At 34.2% G+C, this 25,715-nt stretch overlaps 1 protein-coding gene across 1 annotated transcript in view; it reads left to right on the top strand.

The window, feature by feature from the left end:
* The window catches only part of DYNC2H1 (dynein cytoplasmic 2 heavy chain 1), a 143,167-nt gene that overhangs the window by 31,338 nt on the left and 86,114 nt on the right, over window positions 1–25,715 (top strand). Inside the window, exons 42-63 of the mRNA XM_005417800.2 lie at window positions 552–815; window positions 1,451–1,697; window positions 2,400–2,551; window positions 3,067–3,211; window positions 4,456–4,558; window positions 5,792–5,959; window positions 6,079–6,203; window positions 7,337–7,585; window positions 8,475–8,583; window positions 9,580–9,693; window positions 10,501–10,643; window positions 11,361–11,442; window positions 12,695–12,849; window positions 13,725–13,862; window positions 16,168–16,281; window positions 17,441–17,601; window positions 17,764–17,887; window positions 18,504–18,625; window positions 19,487–19,573; window positions 20,949–21,075; window positions 22,774–22,915; window positions 23,468–23,577. Of these exons, the coding sequence (XP_005417857.1) occupies window positions 552–815; window positions 1,451–1,697; window positions 2,400–2,551; window positions 3,067–3,211; window positions 4,456–4,558; window positions 5,792–5,959; window positions 6,079–6,203; window positions 7,337–7,585; window positions 8,475–8,583; window positions 9,580–9,693; window positions 10,501–10,643; window positions 11,361–11,442; window positions 12,695–12,849; window positions 13,725–13,862; window positions 16,168–16,281; window positions 17,441–17,601; window positions 17,764–17,887; window positions 18,504–18,625; window positions 19,487–19,573; window positions 20,949–21,075; window positions 22,774–22,915; window positions 23,468–23,577 (3,181 nt within the window). The remainder of the gene's footprint in view (window positions 1–551; window positions 816–1,450; window positions 1,698–2,399; window positions 2,552–3,066; window positions 3,212–4,455; window positions 4,559–5,791; window positions 5,960–6,078; window positions 6,204–7,336; window positions 7,586–8,474; window positions 8,584–9,579; window positions 9,694–10,500; window positions 10,644–11,360; window positions 11,443–12,694; window positions 12,850–13,724; window positions 13,863–16,167; window positions 16,282–17,440; window positions 17,602–17,763; window positions 17,888–18,503; window positions 18,626–19,486; window positions 19,574–20,948; window positions 21,076–22,773; window positions 22,916–23,467; window positions 23,578–25,715) is intronic.

The following is a 25,715-nucleotide window of genomic DNA, read 5'->3' as shown; positions in this document are numbered from 1 at the left end:
GAAGTGAAGGAATGTTTTATGTGTCACTGATACATTGCATCCATCCCAGATAGCAATCGTTTGGTCCTGCACCAAGAGACAGTGAAATGCCCTTGTCCATGCTGCTTAGTGCCAGGACCCACTGCAGCAGACTGTGTTTGGCTATATGTATTGTATATGTAATTCAGATTTATTTTGTGGGTTTTTTTTCTGTTCAGAATACTTGAAATAGAAACAGGACTTTACCTCCTCCACATCAGGGAGGTATTCTTAGGTATTCTTCTTATTAGGATGCCTAATATAAAAAAAATTAAAGCTTTTCTAAATAAAATTTAATTTCTTTATATTATGAAAAATGGAAGAGTAATACAGTATTGTATAGTTAAGGACCTAATCATAAAGCATATGCCTGATATGATTTAATTTTCAAAGGCAGCCTCAAACTATCAAATCAAAGAATTATGTGTTTGATTTTATGCAAGTATTCTTTGAACATTCTTTAGACTTGCTTGAAATGTTAGATCTTGTTGTTAGGAATATGGATTTAACTGAAGTTTTATTTTTATTTTTTTAAAGATCTTCAGTTGGGCACAAGAGTCTCCTCCTGATCCAAGGAAGCCCCTGGACACATATTATGACATTGACACTGGAGAGCTAATGCTGTATCAGCTGAAAAAACCTGAAAATCTAACAGCTGATGACTTCAGCAATCTCCAAACACTTCCTGTCATCCAAACCCCTGACATGCAGAGAGGTTTAGATTACTTTAGACCATGGCTAGATATTAATAATGAACAGCCATTTCTTCTTGTGGGTCCTGAAGGATGCGGAAAGGGGTAAGAATAGTTTCTACTTTAACTAATATATACTTCTAGTTTGACAGAATCTGTAATTTTTTTATAATGCTTTTATCATATGAGTTTCTGATAGAATATGACTGGTTTAGGTCATTAATTAAAAAAACCTTATGTAGTGGCAAGTAAGTAAATTATGAAGCTCTACAGGGACAGTTCAGACTGTCACTGTGCATTCAAGATATGTGAATGTAGCTTTTAGATATGAAACAGGATCTTTGGAAAACCAAATGTCATGGAGCAACAGCTTAGAGCCACATGAGATCCAGTCTCATTTCAACAGGCACTAGATGCCTTGTGCAGTCAACTCAATTTAGCACATCCTGTTGCCTTTATTAGATTCCTTATTTAGATGGTTTGGGTCACTAAACCAAGGTATTGAATTAGCTATTTGTTTTGTGTAGCTGTATACACTACACTTCCATTGAATTTTGTAAATGGAAAATGTTACAGTTTTAAAGGCAAGAATATTGAATTCAGCAAACTTCATGTTCCACCTATTCCATTAATATAGGATGTAGTAAATGCATATTAGTTCAAAAACTATAAAATATCTTTGGATACACAGCATTTTAATTTATTTATGCCTATATGTATATACATGTTTGGTTTTCTAGGATGCTGCTTCACTATGCATTTTCTCAGCTCCGCTCCACTCAGATTGCCACTATTCACTGCAGTGCACAGACTACTTCTCAACATCTTCTACAGAAATTAAGTCAAACTTGCATTGTAATCAGCACAAACACTGGGCGAGTGTACAGACCAAAGGACTGTGAAAGGCTTGTTTTGTACTTAAAAGACATCAATCTACCCAAACCTGATAAATGGGGAACAAGCACTCTTGTGGCTTTTCTGCAGCAGGTGAACACTCATGTCTATTATTTATAAAGAGACTCAAGTATACTAGATATAATTTAGTGTATGCGGTAAATACCTACATTGATTAATTTCAGTGTTAAAATTCTGCATCCTGTATTGACATTGGTTTTGTTTGTGCTTTAATAGACTATGTAGGTGTCAGCCAGAAATAAGATACCATTTTTATTTGGCTGGTATTTATAAACAAATAAAGACATCACTCATCTCAGTGAGTTACAGTGCAGTAGACATATGAATGACAAGAAGATTGCCAGGAGCAGTCAACATGGATTCACCAGGGACAAGTCATGCCTGATGAGGGGAAGAGAGTGACTATAGTCCACCTGGACTTCACTGAGACCATTGATGCTGTCTCCCAAAAGATTCTCACAAGAAGAGCTGTTGATACAGGCTGCATAAGCAGATAGCGAGGTGGATTGAAAGCTGACTGAAGAGCTGGGCCTAGAGGGTGATTGTCAGTGGTACAGAGTCTATTTGGAAGCTGTGATCTGTTTTAATATCTTCATAATGATTGGGACAATGGAGTCCTGCAAATGTGCAGATGACAAAATTATAAGGAGTAAGACACCTCAGACAGTTAAGAAAGCAGAAATAATGGTGTATTTTTCACTTTTTTATGATATTTTATTTTGTATGATACTCTGTTGACTTTCCTTTAATGAAGTATTTATTTAATTATTAAAGGTTCTTACATATCAAGGATTTTATGATGAAAATCTGGAATGGGTTGGTTTAGAAAACATCCAAATTGTGGCTTCCATGTCAGCGGGAGGAACATTAGGAAGACATAAACTTACTTCCAGATTTACCTCTATTGTTCGTCTCTGTGCAATTGAGTAAGTACATGTAAATTAGTCAAACTCTCAGAGCTCAGATTGAGCCTCTCTTTATAAGGACCTCTTGTCAATTTAGTGTTTACAAAGATGGGGCTATTTCAGTCTTTCATCTTTTCTCACAGTTTGTGATTGTCAGATTTGGTGCTTATTTGGCGCTTCTTGGTACCAGAGTCCAGCTAAGAGGAATCTACAGGTGCCTATTGGTAGTGAAGTGTTTGAAATATGTTTCCTGTTGGATAATTTTGCTTACAGTAGACTTCTTTCTGCAGCTTTATGTTAAGGTGGTATTTGGTTATAAAGTTAGAGAAATTGAAGTTTATTTATTTAAATTTGACCATATCAACAGATGTATTTAGAAAATTTCATTGAGTGGCCTAGTGCAATAAAATGATGATTTTTCTTAGCTGCTTGAAGTGCTATTCAATGAAATTTCTCAGTAATTGTGTATATAAGTTTAACTCAGTTTTAGTTAAGCAGAAAAGGTCCATAATGACTAGGTTTTTTTCCCTTTTTAGCTATCCAGAAAGAGAACAACTGCAAACTATTTATAGTGCCTACTTGGAACCTGTACTACAGAAAAACCTAAAGAATCACCCTGTTTGGGGTTCTTTACCAAAAATACATCAGCTAGCAGGATCTATGGTTCAGATCTATCAACAGGTATGGAAACCTTTTTTCTTTCTTCAAGGAGATGGAGAGTTCAGATATTTTATTACAAATAATAAGCTTTTGATATTAACAAGCAAGTAAAAAGGTTTATCAGTATTAAAATCTAAGCTAATATCTTTTTAATAAAGTTGATATCAATTTTTGAACTTCTTATTTTCAGAAAACCCTAGGTATTAGAAGCAAGCAGAGTAAGCAGTAAGTGCTCTTGCTTTCCCACAGATTTGTTTTAGGATTTTGGCACTCTTATCTTAACACTTCTGTACTTTCAGTTCCTGATTTATAAGATGTGGATAGTAGTGTTTTACTACTTAATGGATGAGGAGACAGTGCAATGGATGATTGTGTGTCTAGTTGTTACAGATGCTGTTATGAACACAGAAGGAGATATGAGGGGGGCATCCTTTACAAACATCAAGGACTAGCTATTACAATGGTACAATGTTAAAAGCAGGTGTTTACAGCTGGACACATGTTCATTTTAGCCTCCCACTTGAAATTTTAAGAACTTCTGTCTAGTAAAGTTCTTAACTACTTGCTTTTCTTAATCAGTACATGGCCTTCCTGGGGAAGGTACTCTGTGGTGCTCGCTGTAGAATGTATCAGTGTCCCCATCCAGGCAGAAGCATGATAGAGACTTGATCCTTTTGACTACGATGTGGGCTCAGTCGCTGGCTGGCATGCACCTCTTAGCAGGAGTTTTCCTGTATTCCAATGACATTATTGATGTATTCCAGGAAATATGAGTTGACGTCTCGTTACACTGTGATGAAATAACTGATGAAAGTAGTTATTCCTTGAATTAAAGATGTAGTTGTAAATTCGAGTATCCTCTCTGGGCAAAGAGTAATGTGAAGTATTTTGTAGTGAGAAGGTATTACTATTTTAGGTAGGTTTTAGTGAGAAAATGTTAATAATTTAGGTAGGTTTTTATTACATTTCGGTATTGCCTTTGTGTTTCATATTTGGTATTGTTTAAAAAAATTATGTATTTTGTCTAATAATACTGCACTAACAGTCCTAGGTGAGATGTGCAGTTGTTTCCATCATAAAATGATACAGAAAAAATGTTCTGAGAAAAATCTTTCATTGTCAGAAAACAAGACTTAAACAAGGAGTACATTCATAGAATATCTAAAAGTTCACCAACTAGAAAACTAATCTGTCTGGTACCTTAGAATAGTACTTTAAATTTTACAATATAATTTTTTTTTCCTTTCCTTAACTCCCATTTTTAGGTACGAGCAACATTCACAGTTGATGATCACAGTCATTACCTTTTTACACCATGTATTCTTACTCAGTGGGTTCTTGGTTTATTCAGATACGATTTAGAAGGTGGTAAGTCACTTGTTTCGTTTTCATTAATAAAGTAGTTCTAAAATGGGCTAGATTATCATTGATGTCAGTCTTACTGTTGGCACCACATTCATCTTTTTAAACTGTGAACTGTCTGTAACTCAATGGAGGGAAAAAAAGCCTGACAGTTCATTCCATAACATAAGAGTAAACAAGTTAAAAAAAATCCAATGATGTTTTAAAATACGTGTGGGAGCTATTTATGGTTTAAGGGAAGTTAATGGTTTGAGACTGCATTCTTACTATGGGAAATTCCACTGTGCCCCCTACTCCTTGCTGTTTTGTTATGTGTTTTTTTGTGTTTTGTGTTGAGGTTTTTTTGAGCATATGTGTTGTTTTCTGTATTCCCAGAGCCTTGCCTCTCATGCTTGTCCTGCTGTACCTGGTTGTATAAACCTGGTTTATACACATACTTCATAGGCTGCTTTCTAATCTTGTTTTGTCTCTGAAATTGGTATTATTACTACATCACAAGCAATTACTCATTATGTTTTAGCTTTTACATTCACTAGAAGGTTGCATAGAGGGCTGCTTAAAGAGGATAAAAGTGATAAGAATGCTGTGCTCCCTTTCCACTTATTTTCTGGGATCATGAGATGGTAAATGCAGCTTGAATGATGTCAGAAAAGCTGTACCGACAATCAATGAATGGGTAATCTCAGCTGATTTAAGGACTTCTTAGTTGTATCTAATGTTGACATGTGCATGTGCCTTTTCAGTGATGAACAGCAAGGTTTGTTATTTACTCATCTTCCTTTTCACTTTTGTGAGGAGTATTTAACATTTAGAGTCTCTGTTGGCATTTTCTAATACAGACTGTTTTGGATATTTATTATTATTTTAGTATTTGTTATCAGTCTTTCTCTTCCCTTTTAAAAATATCTTCTGGATTTTCTAGGTTTCATTGCCTGGAAAACTGACTTTTAATTTTAACTTTGTGTGCAACCCCTTGTTCATTTTTGTTAAAAGCTGACACTTGTTTTAATAGAAAGAACTTGCTTTAATTGAATATATTTCATTTTATCTTGTAATGATCCAGAAAGAAATTATTAAAAAGCACTTCATAATGTTTACTTTTTCTCTTATTTCTTCCTTACCGATGCTCTCCTGCTGGTATGTAATTTCTCTTGCTCATTTTCAATTTCATATTTTAAAGTAGAAATTTGAAAATCTATTATAAATATATAAAATTAATTCTCTCATTAAATTTTGTAGGTTCATTGATACAAACTGCAGACTTTGTATTGGAAGTTCTTGCTTATGAAGCACGCCGCTTGTTCCGTGACAGAATTGTTGGCACGAAAGAACTTCAAGTATTTGATAACATTTTGACCAATGTGTTTCAAGATGATTGGGGCTCAGATGTTCTGGACAATATGGCAGGTAAGCCATTTGAAGCATACCACACAAACCTGAAATATTTGTTTAGGAAATGCCTAGTCAAGTTAGATAGCATATGAGTTGAACACCTGAAGTTTCAAAAGTTTCCTTTTCTTTCACAGATACCTTTTATGTAACGTGGGGAGCTTGTCAAGAGGCATTCATCACACCAGGCCAGGCACTACCACCACATGGGAGGCCACTTGGCAGACTAAACTCAACAGACCTGAAAGATGTTATTCAAAAAGTGAGGCACGATTAAAGAATATACACAGCAATGATTCTAGAGAGTTTTGGCTAGGAGTAACATGCCAGCAACCAGGTTTATTGGGGGGGCTGCCTCCTGTTCAAAGAATCACTTTTTGCATTTGGTGAAGGGAAGACTTGTGATGTTATGTGGCAGGCAGTAGGAAGTATGTAGCAAGGTTAGGTTGATGAAAGGACATCAGTTGCCTTTCCTGCTGATTTACAACAGTTCGATGAACCAACATTTTGAGAAACATTTATGCCCATATATATTTGTGTATTGTTTAAGTACCTAAGTGTTTTACTAAATGATTTCTTTTTGAATTTGCAATATGGTAGCATAATTTTTGTTTGAAGAACTGCTGGAGATTTGGCATGCTTTTAAGCAGTTAAAGTACAAAAAAGTGAGCTTGATGAGGAAATGCAAACATTTTAACTCCTCCAGGATATCCGATTTTTAGGATGAGAGTTTTGAGATTGTCACCCTTAGTCATAGTGTTTGATGGCCTGCAGATGGGAATCTAGCACCTCTCCTTAAGTGCCAACTTGTGACCAATACACTATATGGGAAATTATGAAATTCAATAGCCTCAGTAAGCAGGGAGTTTGTTGGTTTTATTTTTTTTTCCTGACTGCAGGATACATTGGGCTTCAAAGATGAAGTTTTAATGAGTATAACAAGGCCATAATTTAATCATAGGATCTGCTGTTGTGTGTCTTTCACTAGGAACTTCCATAATAAGCAATTATGCAGCAATTAGGTGCCTAAAACACTCTCCTGAGTTATTAATGAATCTGTAGTCAGAAACACAGTGCAGACTTCGTTCTGGTCCATTATTCAATTTTAATTAGTTCAGTGGTAGATTCCTATTTCAATATATCAAAGACTTCCAAGGTGTTCTGGTGCTGGGCGTAGTGTGATATGTTAATTTTTGATATATTTATTACTCATAAAGGGTATATGAGGTTTCTAAATTCTGTGACAAAAATATTTTTTTTCTGAATGAAGCCCAGTGTGGTCTCTTAAGCTTTTAAGCCCTTCTTTTCTAAATGTTAAAAGGTTGGGTGTTTGCATGTCTCACTACTTATATTTATTATTAGTGATCCAATTTTTTTCCTCTTTTTTTTTAATAGGGTATAATTCATTATGGACGGGACAAAAAAGAGATAGACATTTTACTGTTCCATGAGGTCCTCAGTTATATGTCCAAAGTGGACAGAGTGCTGAGTTTTCCTGGAGGATCACTTCTTTTGGCAGGACGGAGTGGTGTAGGTCGTCGGACAGTTACCTCTTTAGTCAGTCATATGCATGGAGCTGTTCTGATTACTCCCAAAATTTCCAGAGGTTATCAGCTGAAGCAGTTCAAAACTGATCTTAAATATGTAAGTCACTCAGTTTGATCTATTTTGTAATGCTGTAGGTGTATGTTAAAGAAAAAATAAAGAATATGGGAATTTTGAAGGACGCCAAAGGTTGTGGAAAAGAGATATTTTAAGAGAAGAAAAATGATAGTCTAAATGAAACAAGTAATTTTTTTAGAAGTTCTAAATGTGTTTACTGTTCTTTAGAGTAACTGACTGAAAATCCACTTTTTGGAATCCCAAAAATAATTTTTTAGAAGTTCTAGTTGTGTGTACTGTTCTTTAGAGTAACTAACTGAAAATTCACTTTTTGGAATACCAGAGTTCTTTTTGATTGTTGTAGAACTTATAAATTTGAAGTTTATTGTGAATATTTATGTGAAAGGCTTTTTTCATGTATATATTTCCATGTTGGTATATACTTTTATTTTCTGTCTCTACTATGATCTGCCAGTTAATAGTAGTTAAATCAAATAAAATTTTAGTGATTGATGAAAGTGTACATATTATTTAAAACCAGATGCAAGCCTTGAATCAACAGTTTCTCATTACCTTCGGCTATGCTAAGGAAAATTCTAGATCTTTGCCTACACAAAAGAGTGATAGAATTCTATCATTGAGTCATATACATAAATGTACTCTATGAAAGAGCCTGTTTTAATTATTTTTTCATTACTAAGCTGTATATCTAGGTAAAATATTCCTTATATTTGATATCTCTTTTAACTGAATCACCTGGAAATCTTTTGTAAATATATAATAGTGTAGATGCTGTGGAGAAAATGCGTATGTAATATCTAGTCAAGGAAAGATTATGATCTGTGCCAGTCCCTGCTAACTCAGAATATTGTATGATTATCATTCTCTTCCGGACAATACACTGAGATTTAAATGTCTTTCCTGCTTCTAGGTGATGGAGCTTGCAGGCATTGAAGCCCAGCAGGTGGTATTGCTGCTGGAAGACTATCAGTTTGTTCATTCCACTTTCCTGGAGATGGTCAACAGTTTACTGTCCTCAGGTGAGTCAAGTCCAAAGAGTGTATGGTACTACTTTTACCATGCAGACTTAGCCCAAGGAGGCAGAATTAGATGATATTTTCTAATTTTATGTCTCTATCAGAAGGTTTAGTTAGCTTTCTATGCTGTTTTAATTAGAGTACTTGTATGTAAGAACCTGACTCAAGGTCCACTTAGCTGTCCTTTAATTTACCATATAGTACACTGCTTTTCGTTCCTCTAATTCATTTCAAAGGAGTTTTTGATAACAGTGTAACAGCAGAATGAAAATGCATTCTACTCTTCTGCTTCCCTTTTATAATAAAACTCAAAAGTGAGAGGTTTCCAGTGCTTTACTAGATTGTATAGACTGAGTTCTTTAATTAAATAGTCACCAGCAAAGCTCACTTTTCTGAAGTGAGATGATAAACAACAGTAACAAATAACAAAAGTGACTTTATTTTAGTGTCCAGCTTTGTTCCTGGATCAGAGAGAGGATCATTGAAGGACTGAGTCAAAGTTGCTAAATGATTTTTTTGGAACTGCAGTAGTTTAAGAGCTGATTAATAAGTGCACCAGATTTTTCTGTCTCTTATGTGCTACCCCAGATCTACTTACAGTATCAGATCTTGATTATCCAGTGTTAAAACTTTATGTCTGAGAATCTAGACAGCTACTCACTTTCATGTTCCTGTGTCCTGGTGTATGACAGTTTGGTTTGATTTGCTTTGTATGCTGAACAGGGTCGCTGTCTTTGGGTAGATTTGAAAGAGCCTTTTTCAACCACGTTTCAGCAACATAAACAAAGTAGACTGTTAAATAGAATCACTGTAATTTGTTTTTTTGTTTTCATGATACCATGAAAAGAATTATTAAGAAAGTGGGATAATAGTCAAGAAAGTATAGAGGTGAAAACCATGAAATTTGAATTCTCTATACAGAGGATTCAAGGGAGACCTTCAAAGCAATTTAAAGAATTCTAGTGTATTTTATCTCATTCAAATTCATTCTTGAAATAGGAGAAGTTCCTGGGCTGTACAAAATAGAAGAATTAGAACCATTGCTATCTCCTTTGAAGGATCAAGCTTCGCAAGATGGATTTACAGGACCAATTTTCAACTACTTCACATACCGTATGTCAACATAGTTATAATTAAAATATGAAGTTTAAAAAGTGGTATAATAATGTACAAATAATTTCTAACATAGTCTTTTTATTGTGTGCAGTTTTTACTTTTAATTAGTAATCAAATAGCAGGCAGGAATAATATTTGTGATGTTTGAAGGCACAGAACTCTCAGCTGAAAATTTATTTTTCTGTCTGAAATTTTGTATTGATGAATGTTCTACAAATGTTATGAAATCTGCTGTTGAAAGTAATTAGAAGGAAGAAAGATTTTTTCCCATTATTTTCTGCTTTGTATAGCTTTTACATTTATCTAGTAACAGATTTCTTCTATTGATCAGTTATACCATGAAATCACTTTGGATTCTGAGTAATTATAAGCAAATTTAGAGATAGTTTTCTTAATTATTTATGTTTCTTCCTTGGCCCAATGAGAAGATTAAATAGTTTAGAAAAAAATCAAAGACTATGACAGAAAGAATACAGTTATAGCAACTAGCCATGGAACTACTTCTGATTGGTTCTATTGGTCTACATGAATTAGAATGAGAAGTAGTGCTTTCTGCTTAAATACTGCCAGCTCTTCGGAATTAAAAAATGCACTATATTATAGAGAATGAGAATTCATGGTACTTAATAAATTTCTACCTACAAACATTCCTTTCCTAGTGTGATTTGATGTTATAGGCTCTTTTTTTTTCAGAAATTGCCTTGTTATAAGTATTTTAAAAAAGGTAAATTGTGTTGTATTTGCAATAAATCTACCATCATGTAGTCAGATTGTTATTTACTAAAAATTGTTGCATTTTCTTAGGGATCCAACAAAATCTGCATGTTGTCTTGATCATGGATTCTACCAATTTAAATTTCACAATAAACTGTGAAAGTAATCCAGCACTATATAAAAAGTGTCAGGTTTTATGGATGGAAACCTGGTCAGAAGACAGTATGAAAAAGGTAAGTTGCATTAATTGTGACTTACTTAAATTAGTATCTCTAGATATAACTGAGCTCTGGTGAATAAGGTCAAGATATTTAAGGTTGTGAAGGAATAATTATCACTGTACTTATTCAATCCCTTTGTACACTTATACAAAGATGGAAAATTCCACAGAACAGTGAAGCATTATTAGCATTGTTATTTTATCAGTAACATTATGTTTTGTTCTCTCTGTGGGCTGACTTGAACAACATGCTGACTACTATGGCTCTGACCAAACACAGCATTTAAGAACAAAATACAGACTACAAGCGAAATGTTAAAGCCAGTTGTATTTTGTTTGTGTGCTGAGGTTTTGGTGTCAGGTTGGCCTGCAGGGGTGACTTCTGTGAGAGGCTGCCAGAAGCTTCCCCCATGTCAGGTGGAGTTAGTGCCAGCTGACTCCAAGAAGGATGTGCTGCTGGCCAAGGCTGAGCCCAACAGCAGTGGTGGCAGTGCCTCTGGGATAAATATCTTCCACTTTAGAGAATAGGAAGTTATCAGTGACATGGAAAGGCAGAATTTATCTTTCTAATGCTAGAAGTATTCTGTAGATTCCTTATTTTAAGTGTATAATTTTCAATCTTTTCAAAAGAGAAACTAAATTGAAGGTTTGTGTTTTGGTTTTTTTAAAATTTTAACTCAAAATGTCATTGTTCATAATTTTCATGCAAAAAATTATGGGGTTTTTTTAGATACCTGAAATGCTTCTGTGTGATTCAGATGAACAAGAAAAGACTGGAAAAACACATAAAGAAGTTAAGAAAAAACATTCAGGTAATATTTAGGTAGACCTACTAGTTATTATTATTGTTATTAAACACTCGATCCCATGTTGGGCATAGATAATAACATAGATACTTTGAGTATGTGTTTACCAGCATATTCATAGACTGATGTTATTCACATGGCAGGCATTTTGCACAAGGGAGCATTAGTCTGGAACCTACATCCTGGCTGATCAAATGCAGTCTCTTCTGTCACAAGCAATCATTGTATATATATATATATTCAGTTTTATACACTGATTTAGCTGTATCTTGTTTTGGTCAATCTCTTCCTTCTATGTGGATATTATTTCATAACCTGAAAATTTGATGTTTTGAGAGTTTTTCAGTTTATATATTTCATTATTCTTGTTGTAGATTTTCATTTTACTTTATTAATTTCAAAAACAACTTTGTTGGAAGTGATGCCCCTTTTTTAGAATAATTAGTTTTTATCATAAGGCTTCAAATATAGTCATGTTAAAAAGAGTGTCTCAAACATAATCTAAGAGACCCGTGCCAGCACTCACTTGCAGAATACTACTTTTAGCCACTTTCTATAAAAGTAGTACTTAGAGGTCATGGTACTAACAGAATATAAGATGGTAAGTAGATCACTTGGAGTTTCTTGGTTTACATTGCTTTTTAATAGACCAATCAGAATAATGGGCTAAAATAGTATTTGGTGTTCGCATTACCATCCCTCTTTATCATAGATCATCGTAATTAATCTAGGCTGCAGTACTTATTACAGACATTCATTTATATATAGATATGCTTTAGCAATTTTTTCTTTTGTAGGGTAATGCGGTTTATTTTACAGTGTCTTTGAGCTTTTTTTGAGAAACTGTTCAATAAACTGAATGGCAGGAAAACCTTTTAGTTTGCCTGTCATCAGAGATAAGGGAGAAGACAAAAACACATGGGCTTTATTTCTAAAACAGTCCCAAGTATTTTAAAATTCAATTTTTATGGAAGTAGTTTCTTATATGATTAGCCTTCAGTAGTCTGCAATTAATTTTGCTGGCTTTTCCAGACATCAAACAATTTCATTGTATTTCCTTCTGAGAAATAGGCATTTCAAATGTATTTCCATGTTGTTTCCCTGAGGGTACTATAAAAAAGTATAGTCTTTGTGTTGTTTTGAATACTCTTAATTCATATCTCTAAAAGCAAGCATATTCTATTGCTTTTTCTTAGTTATTTTAATGTGAGATAAAATTCAGTATAATTTTATCTGTATAACAAATGATGTTGTACAGGTCATTCTGATTTTCTGAAGTCATTTTTGGCAATCCACGAATCATGTAAAATGTATGGAGCAACACCCAGCAGGTATATGACATTCCTTCGTGTGTACAGTACCATCAACAGCAGTAAAAGAAGAGAGCTAATAAAAAGGCAGAACCACTTGCAGGTATGTGTTTAAAGCCCTTAACATATGACTTTTCAATATTCTTGCATTAGGAAATGTCTCTTGTATTAATGCGCTGTAGCTGCTAGCATGATAATGTGATGTGTCCTTTATTGGCAAATGCTCATGCTCTGGTTTCAGGAGAGAAAAATAGTATCAATCTTAATGCTCTTCTCTGTTCAAGTGCCTGAAAGAGTGAAAAGTGGTTTTCTTGTTTTTGTTAAGACTTTTCCTTGAGAATGTATCAGACTGGGCATGTTTCTTGTTAAATGCTCTGTTAAGTAAAGGTAATAATTTACTGGAAAGTTAGAGATGTTTATTCTCAATCAAAATATTTTCCAGATAATTTTTTTTCAAATATATCTTGAAATATTGGTATTATATAAATAGTATTAAGTAAAAAATGTAGAAAGTGTGAATAAACAAAATAGTTAATTTTGAGCATAATTGAAACTTTATTTTATATCTATGTTTTTTAGTGTTCAAATATGTAGAAATCAGATAATCTATTTTATTTCATTCTGTTTAACTTTTATTGATTTGCTTTTAGGGGAGATATAGTTACATTGAGTTAATATCAGTTAACTGAAATGCTATTGAATTACTGGGAAAAATATTATATGCTAGTTGTTGTTTCATTAAAAGGTTATTTTTTTGAGATTTTTTTATCTTCTGCCTGTAGTAATAGATCTTAGAGCAACACAGCTAGAACTACCAGATCTAATTTTTAGGTTAAATAATATCAAGAAAATGTGAAAAACAATTAAAAAAAAATAGTCTACATTATTCTTTGTTTGTCCATACTATTTGTAGCAAGTGTTCATTTAAATTCACTTCAAATTTGTTCCTAAATATTTGCTTCTTATAAACCTTTATAGGCAGGTGTTTCAAAGCTGAATGAGGCTAAAGCCCTGGTAGATGAACTGAACAGGAAAGCTGAAGAACAAAGCATTTTGCTCAAAACGAAGCAGGATGAAGCTGATGCTGCTCTTCAGGAAATTACAATATCTATGCAGGTAGGTATACAATCACATCAAAAGTAGGGGGGGAAAGAGAAAAAAAGCTGTTTTTCTATCTTTGGTCTCTGTAACTGCCTATGTTTTCTGTTCTTTTCAACTGTTACAAAACCTGATGCATTTACAAGAATTTACCTAAGGGAAGGTGTGAGCCCAGAGGCTTGAATAAAGTTGCAACAGGACAGAGGATTATGTAATTTAAATCAGGTTAGAACTGGCTGAGTAGGAAGAGATCAGTGCAAGTTTTGTACCTGAGTAGTGTTCACTGTTGTAGTTTAGTCTGTCTGAAAGTTTTCCTAGAACTTTGCAAGTCCAACTGATGGGTTTTATGTTTATCCCAGATAGGGAATTTCAACAAAATACTTACAAGTAGCACTATTTTAAGTAACAAATACCAGGAATTAAATTTGTGAGCTATTAGAAAATATGTATTTCATGAGGTCTGGTTCTCAGAAGTTAACCTCAGACAAGGTTAGATAATATCTCAATATTCATCACTCTTTGAATTTTTATTCTTCAGCTCAGAGGCAGACTTTTTTTTTCAAAATTCTGTAATTTTCTTTAGTAGTGTTTTCTCAGTCAAGTAAAATAATTGTATAGACAATAGGTCTCTACATTGATACTTCCTGGAATTATAAATGTAGGATAAACTGTAATGAGTCTACTGTCACTACACTGTTGTTTTTGGGTTTTTTAATTTTTTTGTTGTTACTGTTTAATGTGGTCACTCTGAAGTTTGATGTCAAAGACATTCTCTATATGCAGTAGAATAAATGCCTAGTCTTTCAAACCATTTGTTTCACAGTGCTTTAAAGGTGCATTACTTCCATTCTTTGTAAGTCTCTTCCTGTAGGCAGTTTTTAATATTTTTGGGCTCGATCTGTCTATAGTACATGAATTTGAATAATAATGATTGGCTTGGTGTATTGATGATTTCAGTTTTAAATCTGCTGTTGTCCTGTAGAGTTACAGATATGTGGGTAGCACATACTACACTGTAGGAGAAAATCAAAGGATAGGCCAAAAGCAATGAAACATGATGGCCCCATTGACATCAGAAAAATTACAGTGGAAGTTATATTATTTAGATTACCATAAAGTATAGGTGCCCTCTAACATTTTAATGTCACTTCAAATGATCTAGCTTATATAACAGAGAGAGCTCTAATACATACAGGCTCTTTTAATCTCCTTTCAGAGAAAAGCTTTTGACCTACAACTGAATGTTAAGATTTTGTTATTCAGAGCAATCATTCAGTACATGTTCATTTGCATGAAATGTCTAATCTAGTTTTATGTAGCTAATGTTTTATGGATTTGAATGTAATCTTCAATAATATGCTGATCTGTAGCTTGGGTTAAGTGCTCAAAGGATTATTATTATTTTAAGATTTTCTCTGCTTTTATGCATCTGTTACCTTCTGCTACAGCTTCAACTCAGCAGTTGGTGGTGATAACGTGTTATATACTGGAAAAACAAACTCTGGGCTTCGCTGTCTTTATCTTTTAAGTGATCTGAGCCTAGAGTACTGATATTTTATGTTATACTTTTATCCTCAATGAATAAAAGACTTTTAAGGTCCTTTCTACTGTGGTTTAATGTACTGGATATTAATTGTTGTACTGAAGTGTTTAGGATTCCTGGAGATGGCTAATAGCTACTGTCTGCCTGTAGACACTGGTAGGTACAGTACAAATCCAGAAAAAAAAAAGTGTAAACCTAAACAATTTACAATATAAGTTTATGACATAAGACAGTTATCCTTACAGACAGATTGGTACAAAATTGCAAGTAAAGAATCCCTACCATGATTAGGAATTCTAGCTAATAAGCTACAGTTCCAATACTGCTGCTTTTATGAACATGATAGAAAAAGAGTGTTTTAATGGTGTTGTGAAAGAAATTGAAATTGAAATGGGATCAGGATGAAGACAGTGAAAGGAAAATAGTACTTTCAAATGTAGTAAGAATGTTACAGAGGCTGTCAGCCTTATACTTTTACAGGAAGGCTGACATAGGAATGCAAAATCAGAAGGAAGGGGAAAAAAGTCACAATGAGCCTCACAGATAGAGGTACAGATCTGGTCTATGGTAAAGAAAGGGAAGGACACACTGTAAAAGCAAATTATGCTTATTCCATATAGTTTATTTACTTAGCCAGCCTGCCTAATATCAAATACCCTCAGCTATTTTATTGTAATTGGTATTGTGCAAATTTTTATAATGACGACTAAAAGAAATAAGAGACCTAAAGGAATAAAATCTATGTAAATTTGCAAGCTAAAGGATTTTTTTTTTTTACAGAGTGCTAGTGAGCAAAAAGCAGAAATGGAAAAAATAAAACACCGAATAGCAGAAGAGGCTGCAGAAATAGAACAAAGAAAAAGAAAAATTGAAGATGAACTGAAAGAGGTTCAGGTAAGAGCTGATAAGTAAAAGTAATATTTTGCAGTCTGATTTTATCTGACTTATGTCCTGCTTTGCAAAATAGTTTTGCAGAATTTATCCCTGCAATTCTTAAATTTTACTCTAAATTATTTTGATATCAAAACGTTTATGCATTAGAAAACAGTATGCCATGTGGCAAATAGAGATTGTCATTCTGGCATTTGTGTTCTGTTAGATAGTAATTACAGAAAGAGTTTTCAAGCCAAATCTTTCCTTCACCTGCTGTTTCTATGCTGCCATGCTCTCCACCTGAGTTCTGCTGATTTTATATACTGTTTTTCAATTACTCATATTTTATATAAACCAAATACATTACTTTGATTTGATCAAGCTGGTAACATAGGGCTTTGTATGATCAGCTGAACGGACATAGTTTAGTGGGAGATAGTTTACAGTTATTACTAAATCCTGAAAAGTGTATATCTAATGATGATACAGCAAATTGCTTGTTTAAGAGATTTTACAGCTGTTAAGCATCAGTTTTTTTGGGAGGCATGTGTGTTCACTCATTGCTTTTAGTCTGTGTTTTTCATACTATGCATTTAAAATTTATACTAAAGACTAGGAGAACAATACAAGAACTTAATTTTTTTTCCTTTTAAATATCATAGGTACCAAGGAATTATATCTTTGTATTGAAGGAGACATAGAACTACAGGATTAGACCCATTCTGTGGTCTTTGATAAATACGAAGGATGTGCAAAGTGTGCACAGTCTTTAATGATAATCTGTAACTTTGTTTCCTCACTATTTTGTTGCTTTGTTGATAAGGGTGAAGGATTTGTTTAGCCACTGGAAATAGAAAGCTCTTGTGGCCTGTACTTCTGTGGATGTTTGCAAAGAGTTCCCCTTTCATGCCTATAAATAGTGGTTAGCATCATTATTAAAAGATACCTGTATCACAATGTCAAGATTATATGATACTGTTTTATATGGAAGTGTACTGATTATCACTTAGTAAATACATGGCAACTTTTTAGTAACTTGTAAACAAGAATCTGCATCAATGTTAGTTTCATAGGTAATAAAGTATTTAAAAAGAACAAGAAATTGTGTGAAAACTGGAATGGGAAATGTTCAGTTTCTCATATGCTCATCTCTCTTTTTAATGTATTTTCATGTTTTAAGCCATTGGTTAATGAAGCTAAATTGGCTGTCGGAAATATAAAGCCAGAGGCTTTGTTAGAAATCCGGTCACTACGGATGCCCCCTGACATAATCAGAGACATTCTAGAGGGAGTTCTGCGCCTGATGGGGATTTTTGATACTTCATGGGTGAGCATGAAAAGGTAAGAATTTTATTTAACCTTTAAAATTAAACAATGAGTAACAATGTGAACTACTTTCTATTGTATTCTGGAGTCTTGTGCTCAGAATTCCTCGGTATCAAATGGAAGTAACCTTTTTAACATTTGTTTCTTCTTTACTTATTTATTTAATTATTTTCACAGTTTCTTGGCCAAAAGAAGTGTAAGGGAGGACATAGGATCATTTGATGCCCGTAATATTCCAAAAGAAATACGAGCAAGTGTTGAAGAACTTCTTTCTAAAAACAGAGCATCTTTTGACCCAAAGGTAATTCCTGGTTCCATTACGTAAAATGAAAACAAGACCAAAAAAAGACCAAAAGAAAAGACACAATTGCCTGGTTTGCGAGAAAAAATTTTAGGATGAACAGTTAGAGAAAAAGTGATGAATTCTGCTTACAGAATTTGTCAGTATAAACAGATGAAGATGTAGCAGAGATTACTCTGTTACATACTGCCTCCTAAAGTGAAAGTTTGGTTGGCAAGTGTGAAGGAGTGGGATAAGAAGTCATTATGGAGTGGGGTACTCAAAGATTTTCCTACTGCTATAAAGTAAAACTCAGACCAAGGAATATTAACTGGCTCCTTTGGCGTCCTTGTATCAGTAAGAGTCTAATAAATCATTCATTGATTTACAAGTTGTTAATTTCAGTTTAGCTTCATAGTTGTAAAAATACCCACTGTGGTTTTTTACGTGGATTGATGGCCTTCAATGTAATCTTAGTAACAATTTAAAAGATTAGTTCATTAGAAGAGTTGGCTTATTAGCATATTTAAGTTAGTAACTAGAAAATCTGTTGCTGTTACTTATCCTGTATTTATGTCTTCTACATTATACTTCAAGGACTTTCTTATAACAACTTTACTTGTACTGAATTTTTCAGAATGCTAAACGAGCTAGTGCTGCAGCTGCTCCATTAGCAGCTTGGGTGAATGCCAACATCCAGTATTCCCATGTCTTAGAACGAATTCAGCCTTTGGAAAAAGAAAAGGCTGGCTTGGAAGCGTAAGTTAGACCCTATTACAAAATCAGTGGTTTTAATTCCAATGGTGGTGGGTGAAACTGAAGCTGCCAAGGAGGAATTTGAGTATGAGGAAAGGCTTCTTTACTTGAGGGTGACAGAGCGCTGGAACAAAGTGCCAGAGAGGTTGTGGAGTCTCCTCCTCTGATATTAAAATTGTGCCTGCACACGAACCTGCTTTAGCAGGGGGTTGAACTAGATGATCTCCAGAGGTTATTTCCAACCCTAACCATTCTGCGATTCTGTGTGAATTGAAGTTTATTAAAAACAAAAGATAAAAGATAAGCTCATCCAGAGGCAATAAAACGTACATCCTGAGACAGAAGAAGTAAGTGTGCAATAGTTTCTGTTTCCTGGAAGCTATGCCTTAGATGTTTTTTGTACAATCATGAGTTACCTGTCTCAGCTGAATACTGTCAAGGAGAAATGAGCATCACAGATATGCTTAAAATGTAATCTGTCAGTGAAACCCATGCTATTTTATGAGATATACAGTTCCTCTTTTTCAGTCGTGTACTGAGTGTTATCAGTTTCTCCTTAGGATCAGAAAGATAAGACATAGTCCTCTTACCATCCATAACCTGAGGAATCTGTACTGATTGTTTTTCCAGGTCTTAAAATTCTGTATGAGAAGAATTTGTTCTGATCTTTAGGAATGGGGTGTTTGGTTTCCATTTTAAAAACTATGCGATGAGAAGCTTTTACATGTGAAAATACATATTTCAATATAAAACACAATGAAGAACATCTTTGAACTATCTCTATGCAAATTACTTTCCTGTTGTATTTACTCTTTTTTTTTCCCTTGGTTCCATAGTCTTAAAATAAATGTTACATTTTTATAGTAATCTCAAGAAAACTGAAGACAGAAAACGGAAGTTAGAGGATCTTCTGAACTCTGTTGGTCAAAAAGTATTGGAACTGAAAGACAAGTAAGTTGGATGTGTTTATTTCAAGATATAAATAAAAAACATGGATGATTTTACAGTATAAATAATGAATTTTATCTAAGGAAATCTAACTTCCTGTCCTGCAAGATATTTACATCAGAATTAGTGATGCTTTGGCAATCTGTACTCTCAGTGGAGATAAATATTGTTAGATCACAATTCATCTCCTTGATCAGACGAAATAAATGCTCCTTAAAAGTACCTGCTTCTCACTTCCGACTGTGTTGGTAGCCTTTATTGGAGACATTGTAGATATCAAAGGGAAACAGTGTGTTTATCACCTTCTGAATCACAGAGGACTTCAATGACTCCTTAGGACTTTGGAAACATTCCTATACAAAACTTCTGCTGATCACAGCTTGAAGAGAGGCAGTATTTCTTTTAGGATGGCCTACTTTTCTGACAGTTAGCTAGTTAGCTATCTCCTTTTTTCTTAGCCTCTCATCAAGTACATGACTCACAGAGGCATAAAAATAGATCTGGTAAACATTTATACTTTCTCCAGATTCTGTTTAATCCAAGTTTTTCAGTTTAATGTTTTTATTATGTACTTAGTATAGGAGATACTTTGCAATCTGACATATGTACATATTACTAAAAGTCATCTTTTGTGGTCTGCAAAGAAAAAGAAATAATTATCGAATTATTGTAAATCAACTATACAGTGATTTGTTAGATTAATTAAATACTATATATTAGAGTTAAATGTTATATATTATCATTATATATTATATATTTTTAAAGTAATATATAAATATATTACTTTGAATAGGTGAATTAAATGTATTCATTATTTTATATATTAATCAAACAAAATAGATACTGAACAGTTTGAAATAATACCTAAATCATGCCTGTTTTTTGGGCATATTCTTACTTCATATTAAAATACAAAATAGACTACTGTGAATTAAACTGGAGTCATCCATGTGAATTATTAATACTATTTTTTAAACATTTGATAGATAAAATTTGCCAAATAGTTACAAATCTATGGTATGGCATTGAGCCTGCTGTTGTCCTGACTACATGCAGAACAAAGCTTTACACAATCACTAAAATTGCCAGGCTGTTTAAGTAGAAGAAGGAATGATTTTTAGACATTATAGTCTGTATTTCAAATCCATTTTTAAATCTCACCTGTGCATCCATCTAGACTTTGTTAGCTAAATGTCTAACAAGCCCATCTACCAATTAGAAGCAGAAGGTATTAAAAAAAGAACTACTGCAGTTGTGTTCTTTGATAACAATAAGCCAGGCATTCATGACAAATTCAATCAGTTAAAGTTCTTTGAAAAGAACTGTTGGCAAGTTTAGTAGTTCATGATAGCAACTACAAAGAGTATTTGTTTTACAGGTTTCAGAATAGAACAACAGAAGCAACAAAACTTGAAGCAGAACTAAGTAAAGCTCAGAAAACGTTGCAAGCTGCAGAGATGCTGATAAATCAACTTGATAGGGAGCACAAAAGATGGAGCACTCAGGTTAGTGAAAATTTTCAAAAGTACATCTTATAGCTGATAAGTTGAAAATACAGTTTTGCACTGCTGGAGAATGTGAGTTACTGCCATTCTGCATGTCTCCCAGTGCACATTTTTTTGATTTCTCATTAGAAAATAAAGCTTTAATTTTTTCTGAAACTTCTTTTTACTTCATCGTACTTATAACCTTGCTACCAAGTGTGTAAAAATCCCCCAGTATTGTATTTCATAGAAAACATACAAAATTCTGTGCTGGTTTTCAATCTCAAGAATGTAATTGTTATGATAGCTGAACATGTCAGCAGTTGGACTTTTCAACCTGAGATACAGCCAAAGGGACAGATTTTAAACAATTACAGTCGTAAAATGTATCACCTTCATGGCATTTGTGTTGTAAATGTGCATATAGGTATACCCAAAATGTTGTTTTGCTTTTGAAGTCTTCACTTTAATGCTTGAAACTTTTCTGCTGCTGAAGTAGAGAAGGTAAGTATATCTTACTTGCTCAAATGATATACATGAGAGAAACTGGCAAATCTTGGAGGCACAGACCCTTCTACGGTCTGAAACAAAAAGGAAAATCTGAAGATACATATAAGCTGAAAATAGCTGTCACTTCCAGAAAGCCCTGAGTAACTTTCATGGGTCAGAAGATCATAAGTCTGAAGAAATCTTCATGCAGAGATACATACTTCTGTGTCTCCACTGATACCGAAAAAAGCCTCGGCAATTAGACTATGCCTGCACTTTGGAGAACCAAAGTTAAAGTTAGATGAATCCTTCTTGTAGGTTGACTACCATTCTGGAAAAATTGGAAAGATTTTCCTCTGAAAGTAGCTTTATGTAGCTACCTGCTGTAGTAGGAATTGGGTATATTTGAACCCCAGCGTTTAAATGCTTCTAAAAGTGATTCCTCAGTTTTTCATCTTGGTACATTAGAAAATTCAGACTATCTGTTAATGGTATGCTGTAGACTAAACTGGCAAATAGATAAATTAGGAACTCATCCCATAATGAAGACAGTAAAAAGGCAGTATTTCTCTCCCTTTAAAGTGAGGAAGAGCCAATAAAAAGTTGCCTTTATTTTGTCTATCAGCATTTATTTTTAATGTCAATTTGATTAAAATAAAAGGGACAGGACTTTGAAACCAATTATGGCAGTCACATATGATGTTGATACACTGTTTTTTTCTTCAAAATACTGGAACATTTCAAAACAGAGTTGATTTAGTGCAGATAAATTATTTGAAGATGTATGATAAATTTATTTTTATCATGTAAGTGTGCAGTGAGTAACAGTAAGTATAAAAGTTGCACATAGTATTTATTGTCTGTATACATATTGTAAGTTATACTTACAGCCTGACTGTGATTAGGATCACATATTTCTTGTCTTTCTTACTATAATACTATTTATCCGTCGGCTTATAAGTTGAACTGTTCAAGAAATTCATGGATTTTTATCATCTACATTCTCAGAAATATCTGTGCATGCTCTAGCCCAGAGCTGAAAGGATTTTTTCCATACTTCCATGTGTCTTAGCTAGGTATAGATAACCTGAAATGCAAGAGGAGAAGCTGTCTCAACTATATTACCAATGGAAGGCAAACTTAATTCTGACATTTTAGTAACTGATGAGACGTATTAATGCAGGTTTTGTTTGCAAAGCACCTGTACTTTCTGTACTTCTTTTTTTGAAGGTGTCAGAGATAACAGATGACCTGGCAACGCTGCCTAAAAGAGCTCAGTTAGCAGCTGCATTTATTACATATCTTTCTGCTGCTCCTGAGGATCAGAGGAAAAACTGCTTGGATGAATGGACCAAATCAGCTGGCCTTGAAAGTAATTTTGTGTGTATGTTTGTCAGTGTCTGCATGCAAATAATTAAGCTTGATTGAGGAAGTGAGAAATGCCAGTGAGTTCTAATAAACTGTCTCAATTGTCTTTGTACTCCCAAATGAGAAGAGACATTTTCTTACTCAATAAATATTTCTAGATACTGACAGACAATTTCATAGAATCATTCTATGAAATTATTAAGATTGTAAATATTTATAAATAATTGTATCTTTATAGTCCTATCTTAAAAAGAAAAGTTTACAGAAATGAATGTGTTCACATTAACTGTTGTAAATTTGCCAGTGCATTCTGAATGCTTCTGCTTTTTCAGTAATCGTTTTTATCTGTGTGTTAGCAAAACGATAAAATATTTCTATGACATCTGCTACTTCTTAATAATGAGTTAAATAAAAGCAATAAAATAATAGATTAAAGGCAAGTCTACAGACTTGCACTCTATTAATAGACAAAGTCTCTGTTCTATATGGACTGGTAAATGCTTTTAAACTATGCAGACTGTAAATGATGACAGAAACTTACACTTTCATTTGTCAGAGTTTGATTTACGACGGTTCCTGTGTACAGAAAGTGAGGAGTTAGTTTGGAAAAGTGAAGGTTTGCCTTCAGATGACCTTTCAATAGAAAATGCTCTTGTCATCTTGCAGGTAAATTTGCTTTTTTGTCTTGTCTTGGAAGGATTTAAATTTTTACAAATTTCAGTAACGTGGCAACTTGAACTATTTAATTTGTGGGGGTTTTTTTGGCATCACAGAGCACACACACATACAGAAATAAGTACTTATGTAACAATGGATAATTTGTAGCAAAAGGAAAAAAAAAGTAAAAGAAAAGACATGTTTTCACTTTTGCTGCCACTATTTTATTCCATATCAGTCTATTCAGGTTTAAAGTGTAAATGGTCATTAACACCAATTCAACCAGTGGAAGATATAGCCTATATATGTTCACTTTGGCATATAATTTCTATTGCTTTTTTTCTCAGAAAAAGGAAGAGGCTATGTGCAGATACCTTTAAAGACCTATAAATATATATATATATATATATGTCTAATAATACTTGAGAAAAGGAAAATATCCAGTTTTATCATATATATAGATACATATAATACATAATATATGATTATGTATGTAATATTCTAGTCATTTATTAGATCTACTAACAAGATTCAAATCAGTTACCGATTTTTCTCCAGTTTGAATTTATTTTGCTTTATCATCCTTTTAGTAGATCTGTATATTCTTTTCTCAGTTTGATTAAACAGATTTTCAATAAACACTGTCTTGTACCATTAAGGCTACTTATATGCTACAATAAAACCTTATTTTCATCTTTTTCATTAATTTAATAGATTGAGCTCTTAAAAATCTCACCATGTGTAAAGAGGTTTTTGAAACACTCAATCAAGTCAAATAATTTTCCTTGTGTACATCCTCATAAAGCTGAAATTTGACATGATATTTTACCAGTGTGATCTACAGTACAGTTCTCAACCGTTTGTGCTGATCATCTTTTGATGCTTGAATACTCATCATGTTCCCCCATCTTTCAGTTTGAGATCTGTGTAGCTACTCAGTTTGGAATACTGGAACTCAATCTAAAAAAAGCCCCACACTTGGAAATGCTTTTCTATCAGACTGAACCAGAGAATTGCTGAAAATACATGTTTAAACCTTCAGCAAATTTGCTGACACAAAACTGGGAGACATAGCTGATATACCAAGATGGCCTGATGGCTGGAGCATATCTGCTATGAGGACAGGCTGAGAGAGCTGGGGTTGTACAGCCTGGAGAAGAGAAGGTTCTGGGGACACCTCGCTGGAGCCTTTCAGTCCTTAAAGAGGACTTACAGGAAAGAGGGAGAGCAAGTCTTTTCATGTGCAGATAATAAGAGGGGAAGGAAGAATAGTTATAAACTAAATGAGGAGAAATTTGGATTCGATGTTAAGAAAATTTCTTTTACTTAGAGTGTAGTGAGGCAGTGGCACAGGTTGTCCAGAGAAGCTGTGGATGCCCCATCCCTGGAAGTGCTCAAAGTCAGGTTGCATTGGAACCATGGGCAACCTGATCTAGTGAGTAGCCTTGGTGCCCTTGGCAGGGGTGTTGGAACTGGATGATATTTGAGGGACTTTCCAACCCAAGCCATTCTATGACTGAGTCTTTGATACACAAGAGGGTAATTCTGAGACCCAGAGGGTCCTTGACAGACTGGAGAAATGGGCTGACAGGAACTTCATGAAGTTCAGGAAAGGGAATTACGCAGTCCTGCACCTGGACAGTAACAACCCCATGTACCAACATGTTTTGAGGACCTACCAGTTGCAAAGCAGATTTGCAGAAAAGGACCTGGTGCTCCTGGTAGACTCCAGGTAGTCCATGAGACAGTTATGGGCCCTTGCCAAGGAGAAGGCCAATGGTATCCTGGACAGCTTTAGGCAAAGTATTGGCAGCAGGTCGAGGGAGGTGATCCCTCCCCTTCACTCAGTGCTGGTGAGGGCACACCTGGAATTCTGGGTCCAGTTGGGTGATGCACAGCACAAGAGAGACATGGACATACTGGATCGAGTTGAGTGTAGCTTTGTGCCTGAAAAATACTTGTATTCATGATTCTTTCTAAAATGCATTGAAGTCCAAACCCAGAAGTATTGTACCTTTTCCCATCAGAGGAAGAAAAAGGAAAACTAATAATTCTTCTAAGTTTAAAAGCAGTTGTGAATAATAAAAGCTGTAGATTGTACTCATTGAATAGAGACTCCTGTTGTTAAGAGAAGGTGAAGAACTGCC

This window comes from Geospiza fortis, unplaced genomic scaffold, assembly GCF_000277835.1.
Source record: "Geospiza fortis unplaced genomic scaffold, GeoFor_1.0 scaffold16, whole genome shotgun sequence".
Lineage (NCBI taxonomy): Eukaryota > Metazoa > Chordata > Aves > Passeriformes > Thraupidae > Geospiza > Geospiza fortis.
This window is presented reverse-complemented; position numbering and strand designations above follow the sequence as displayed.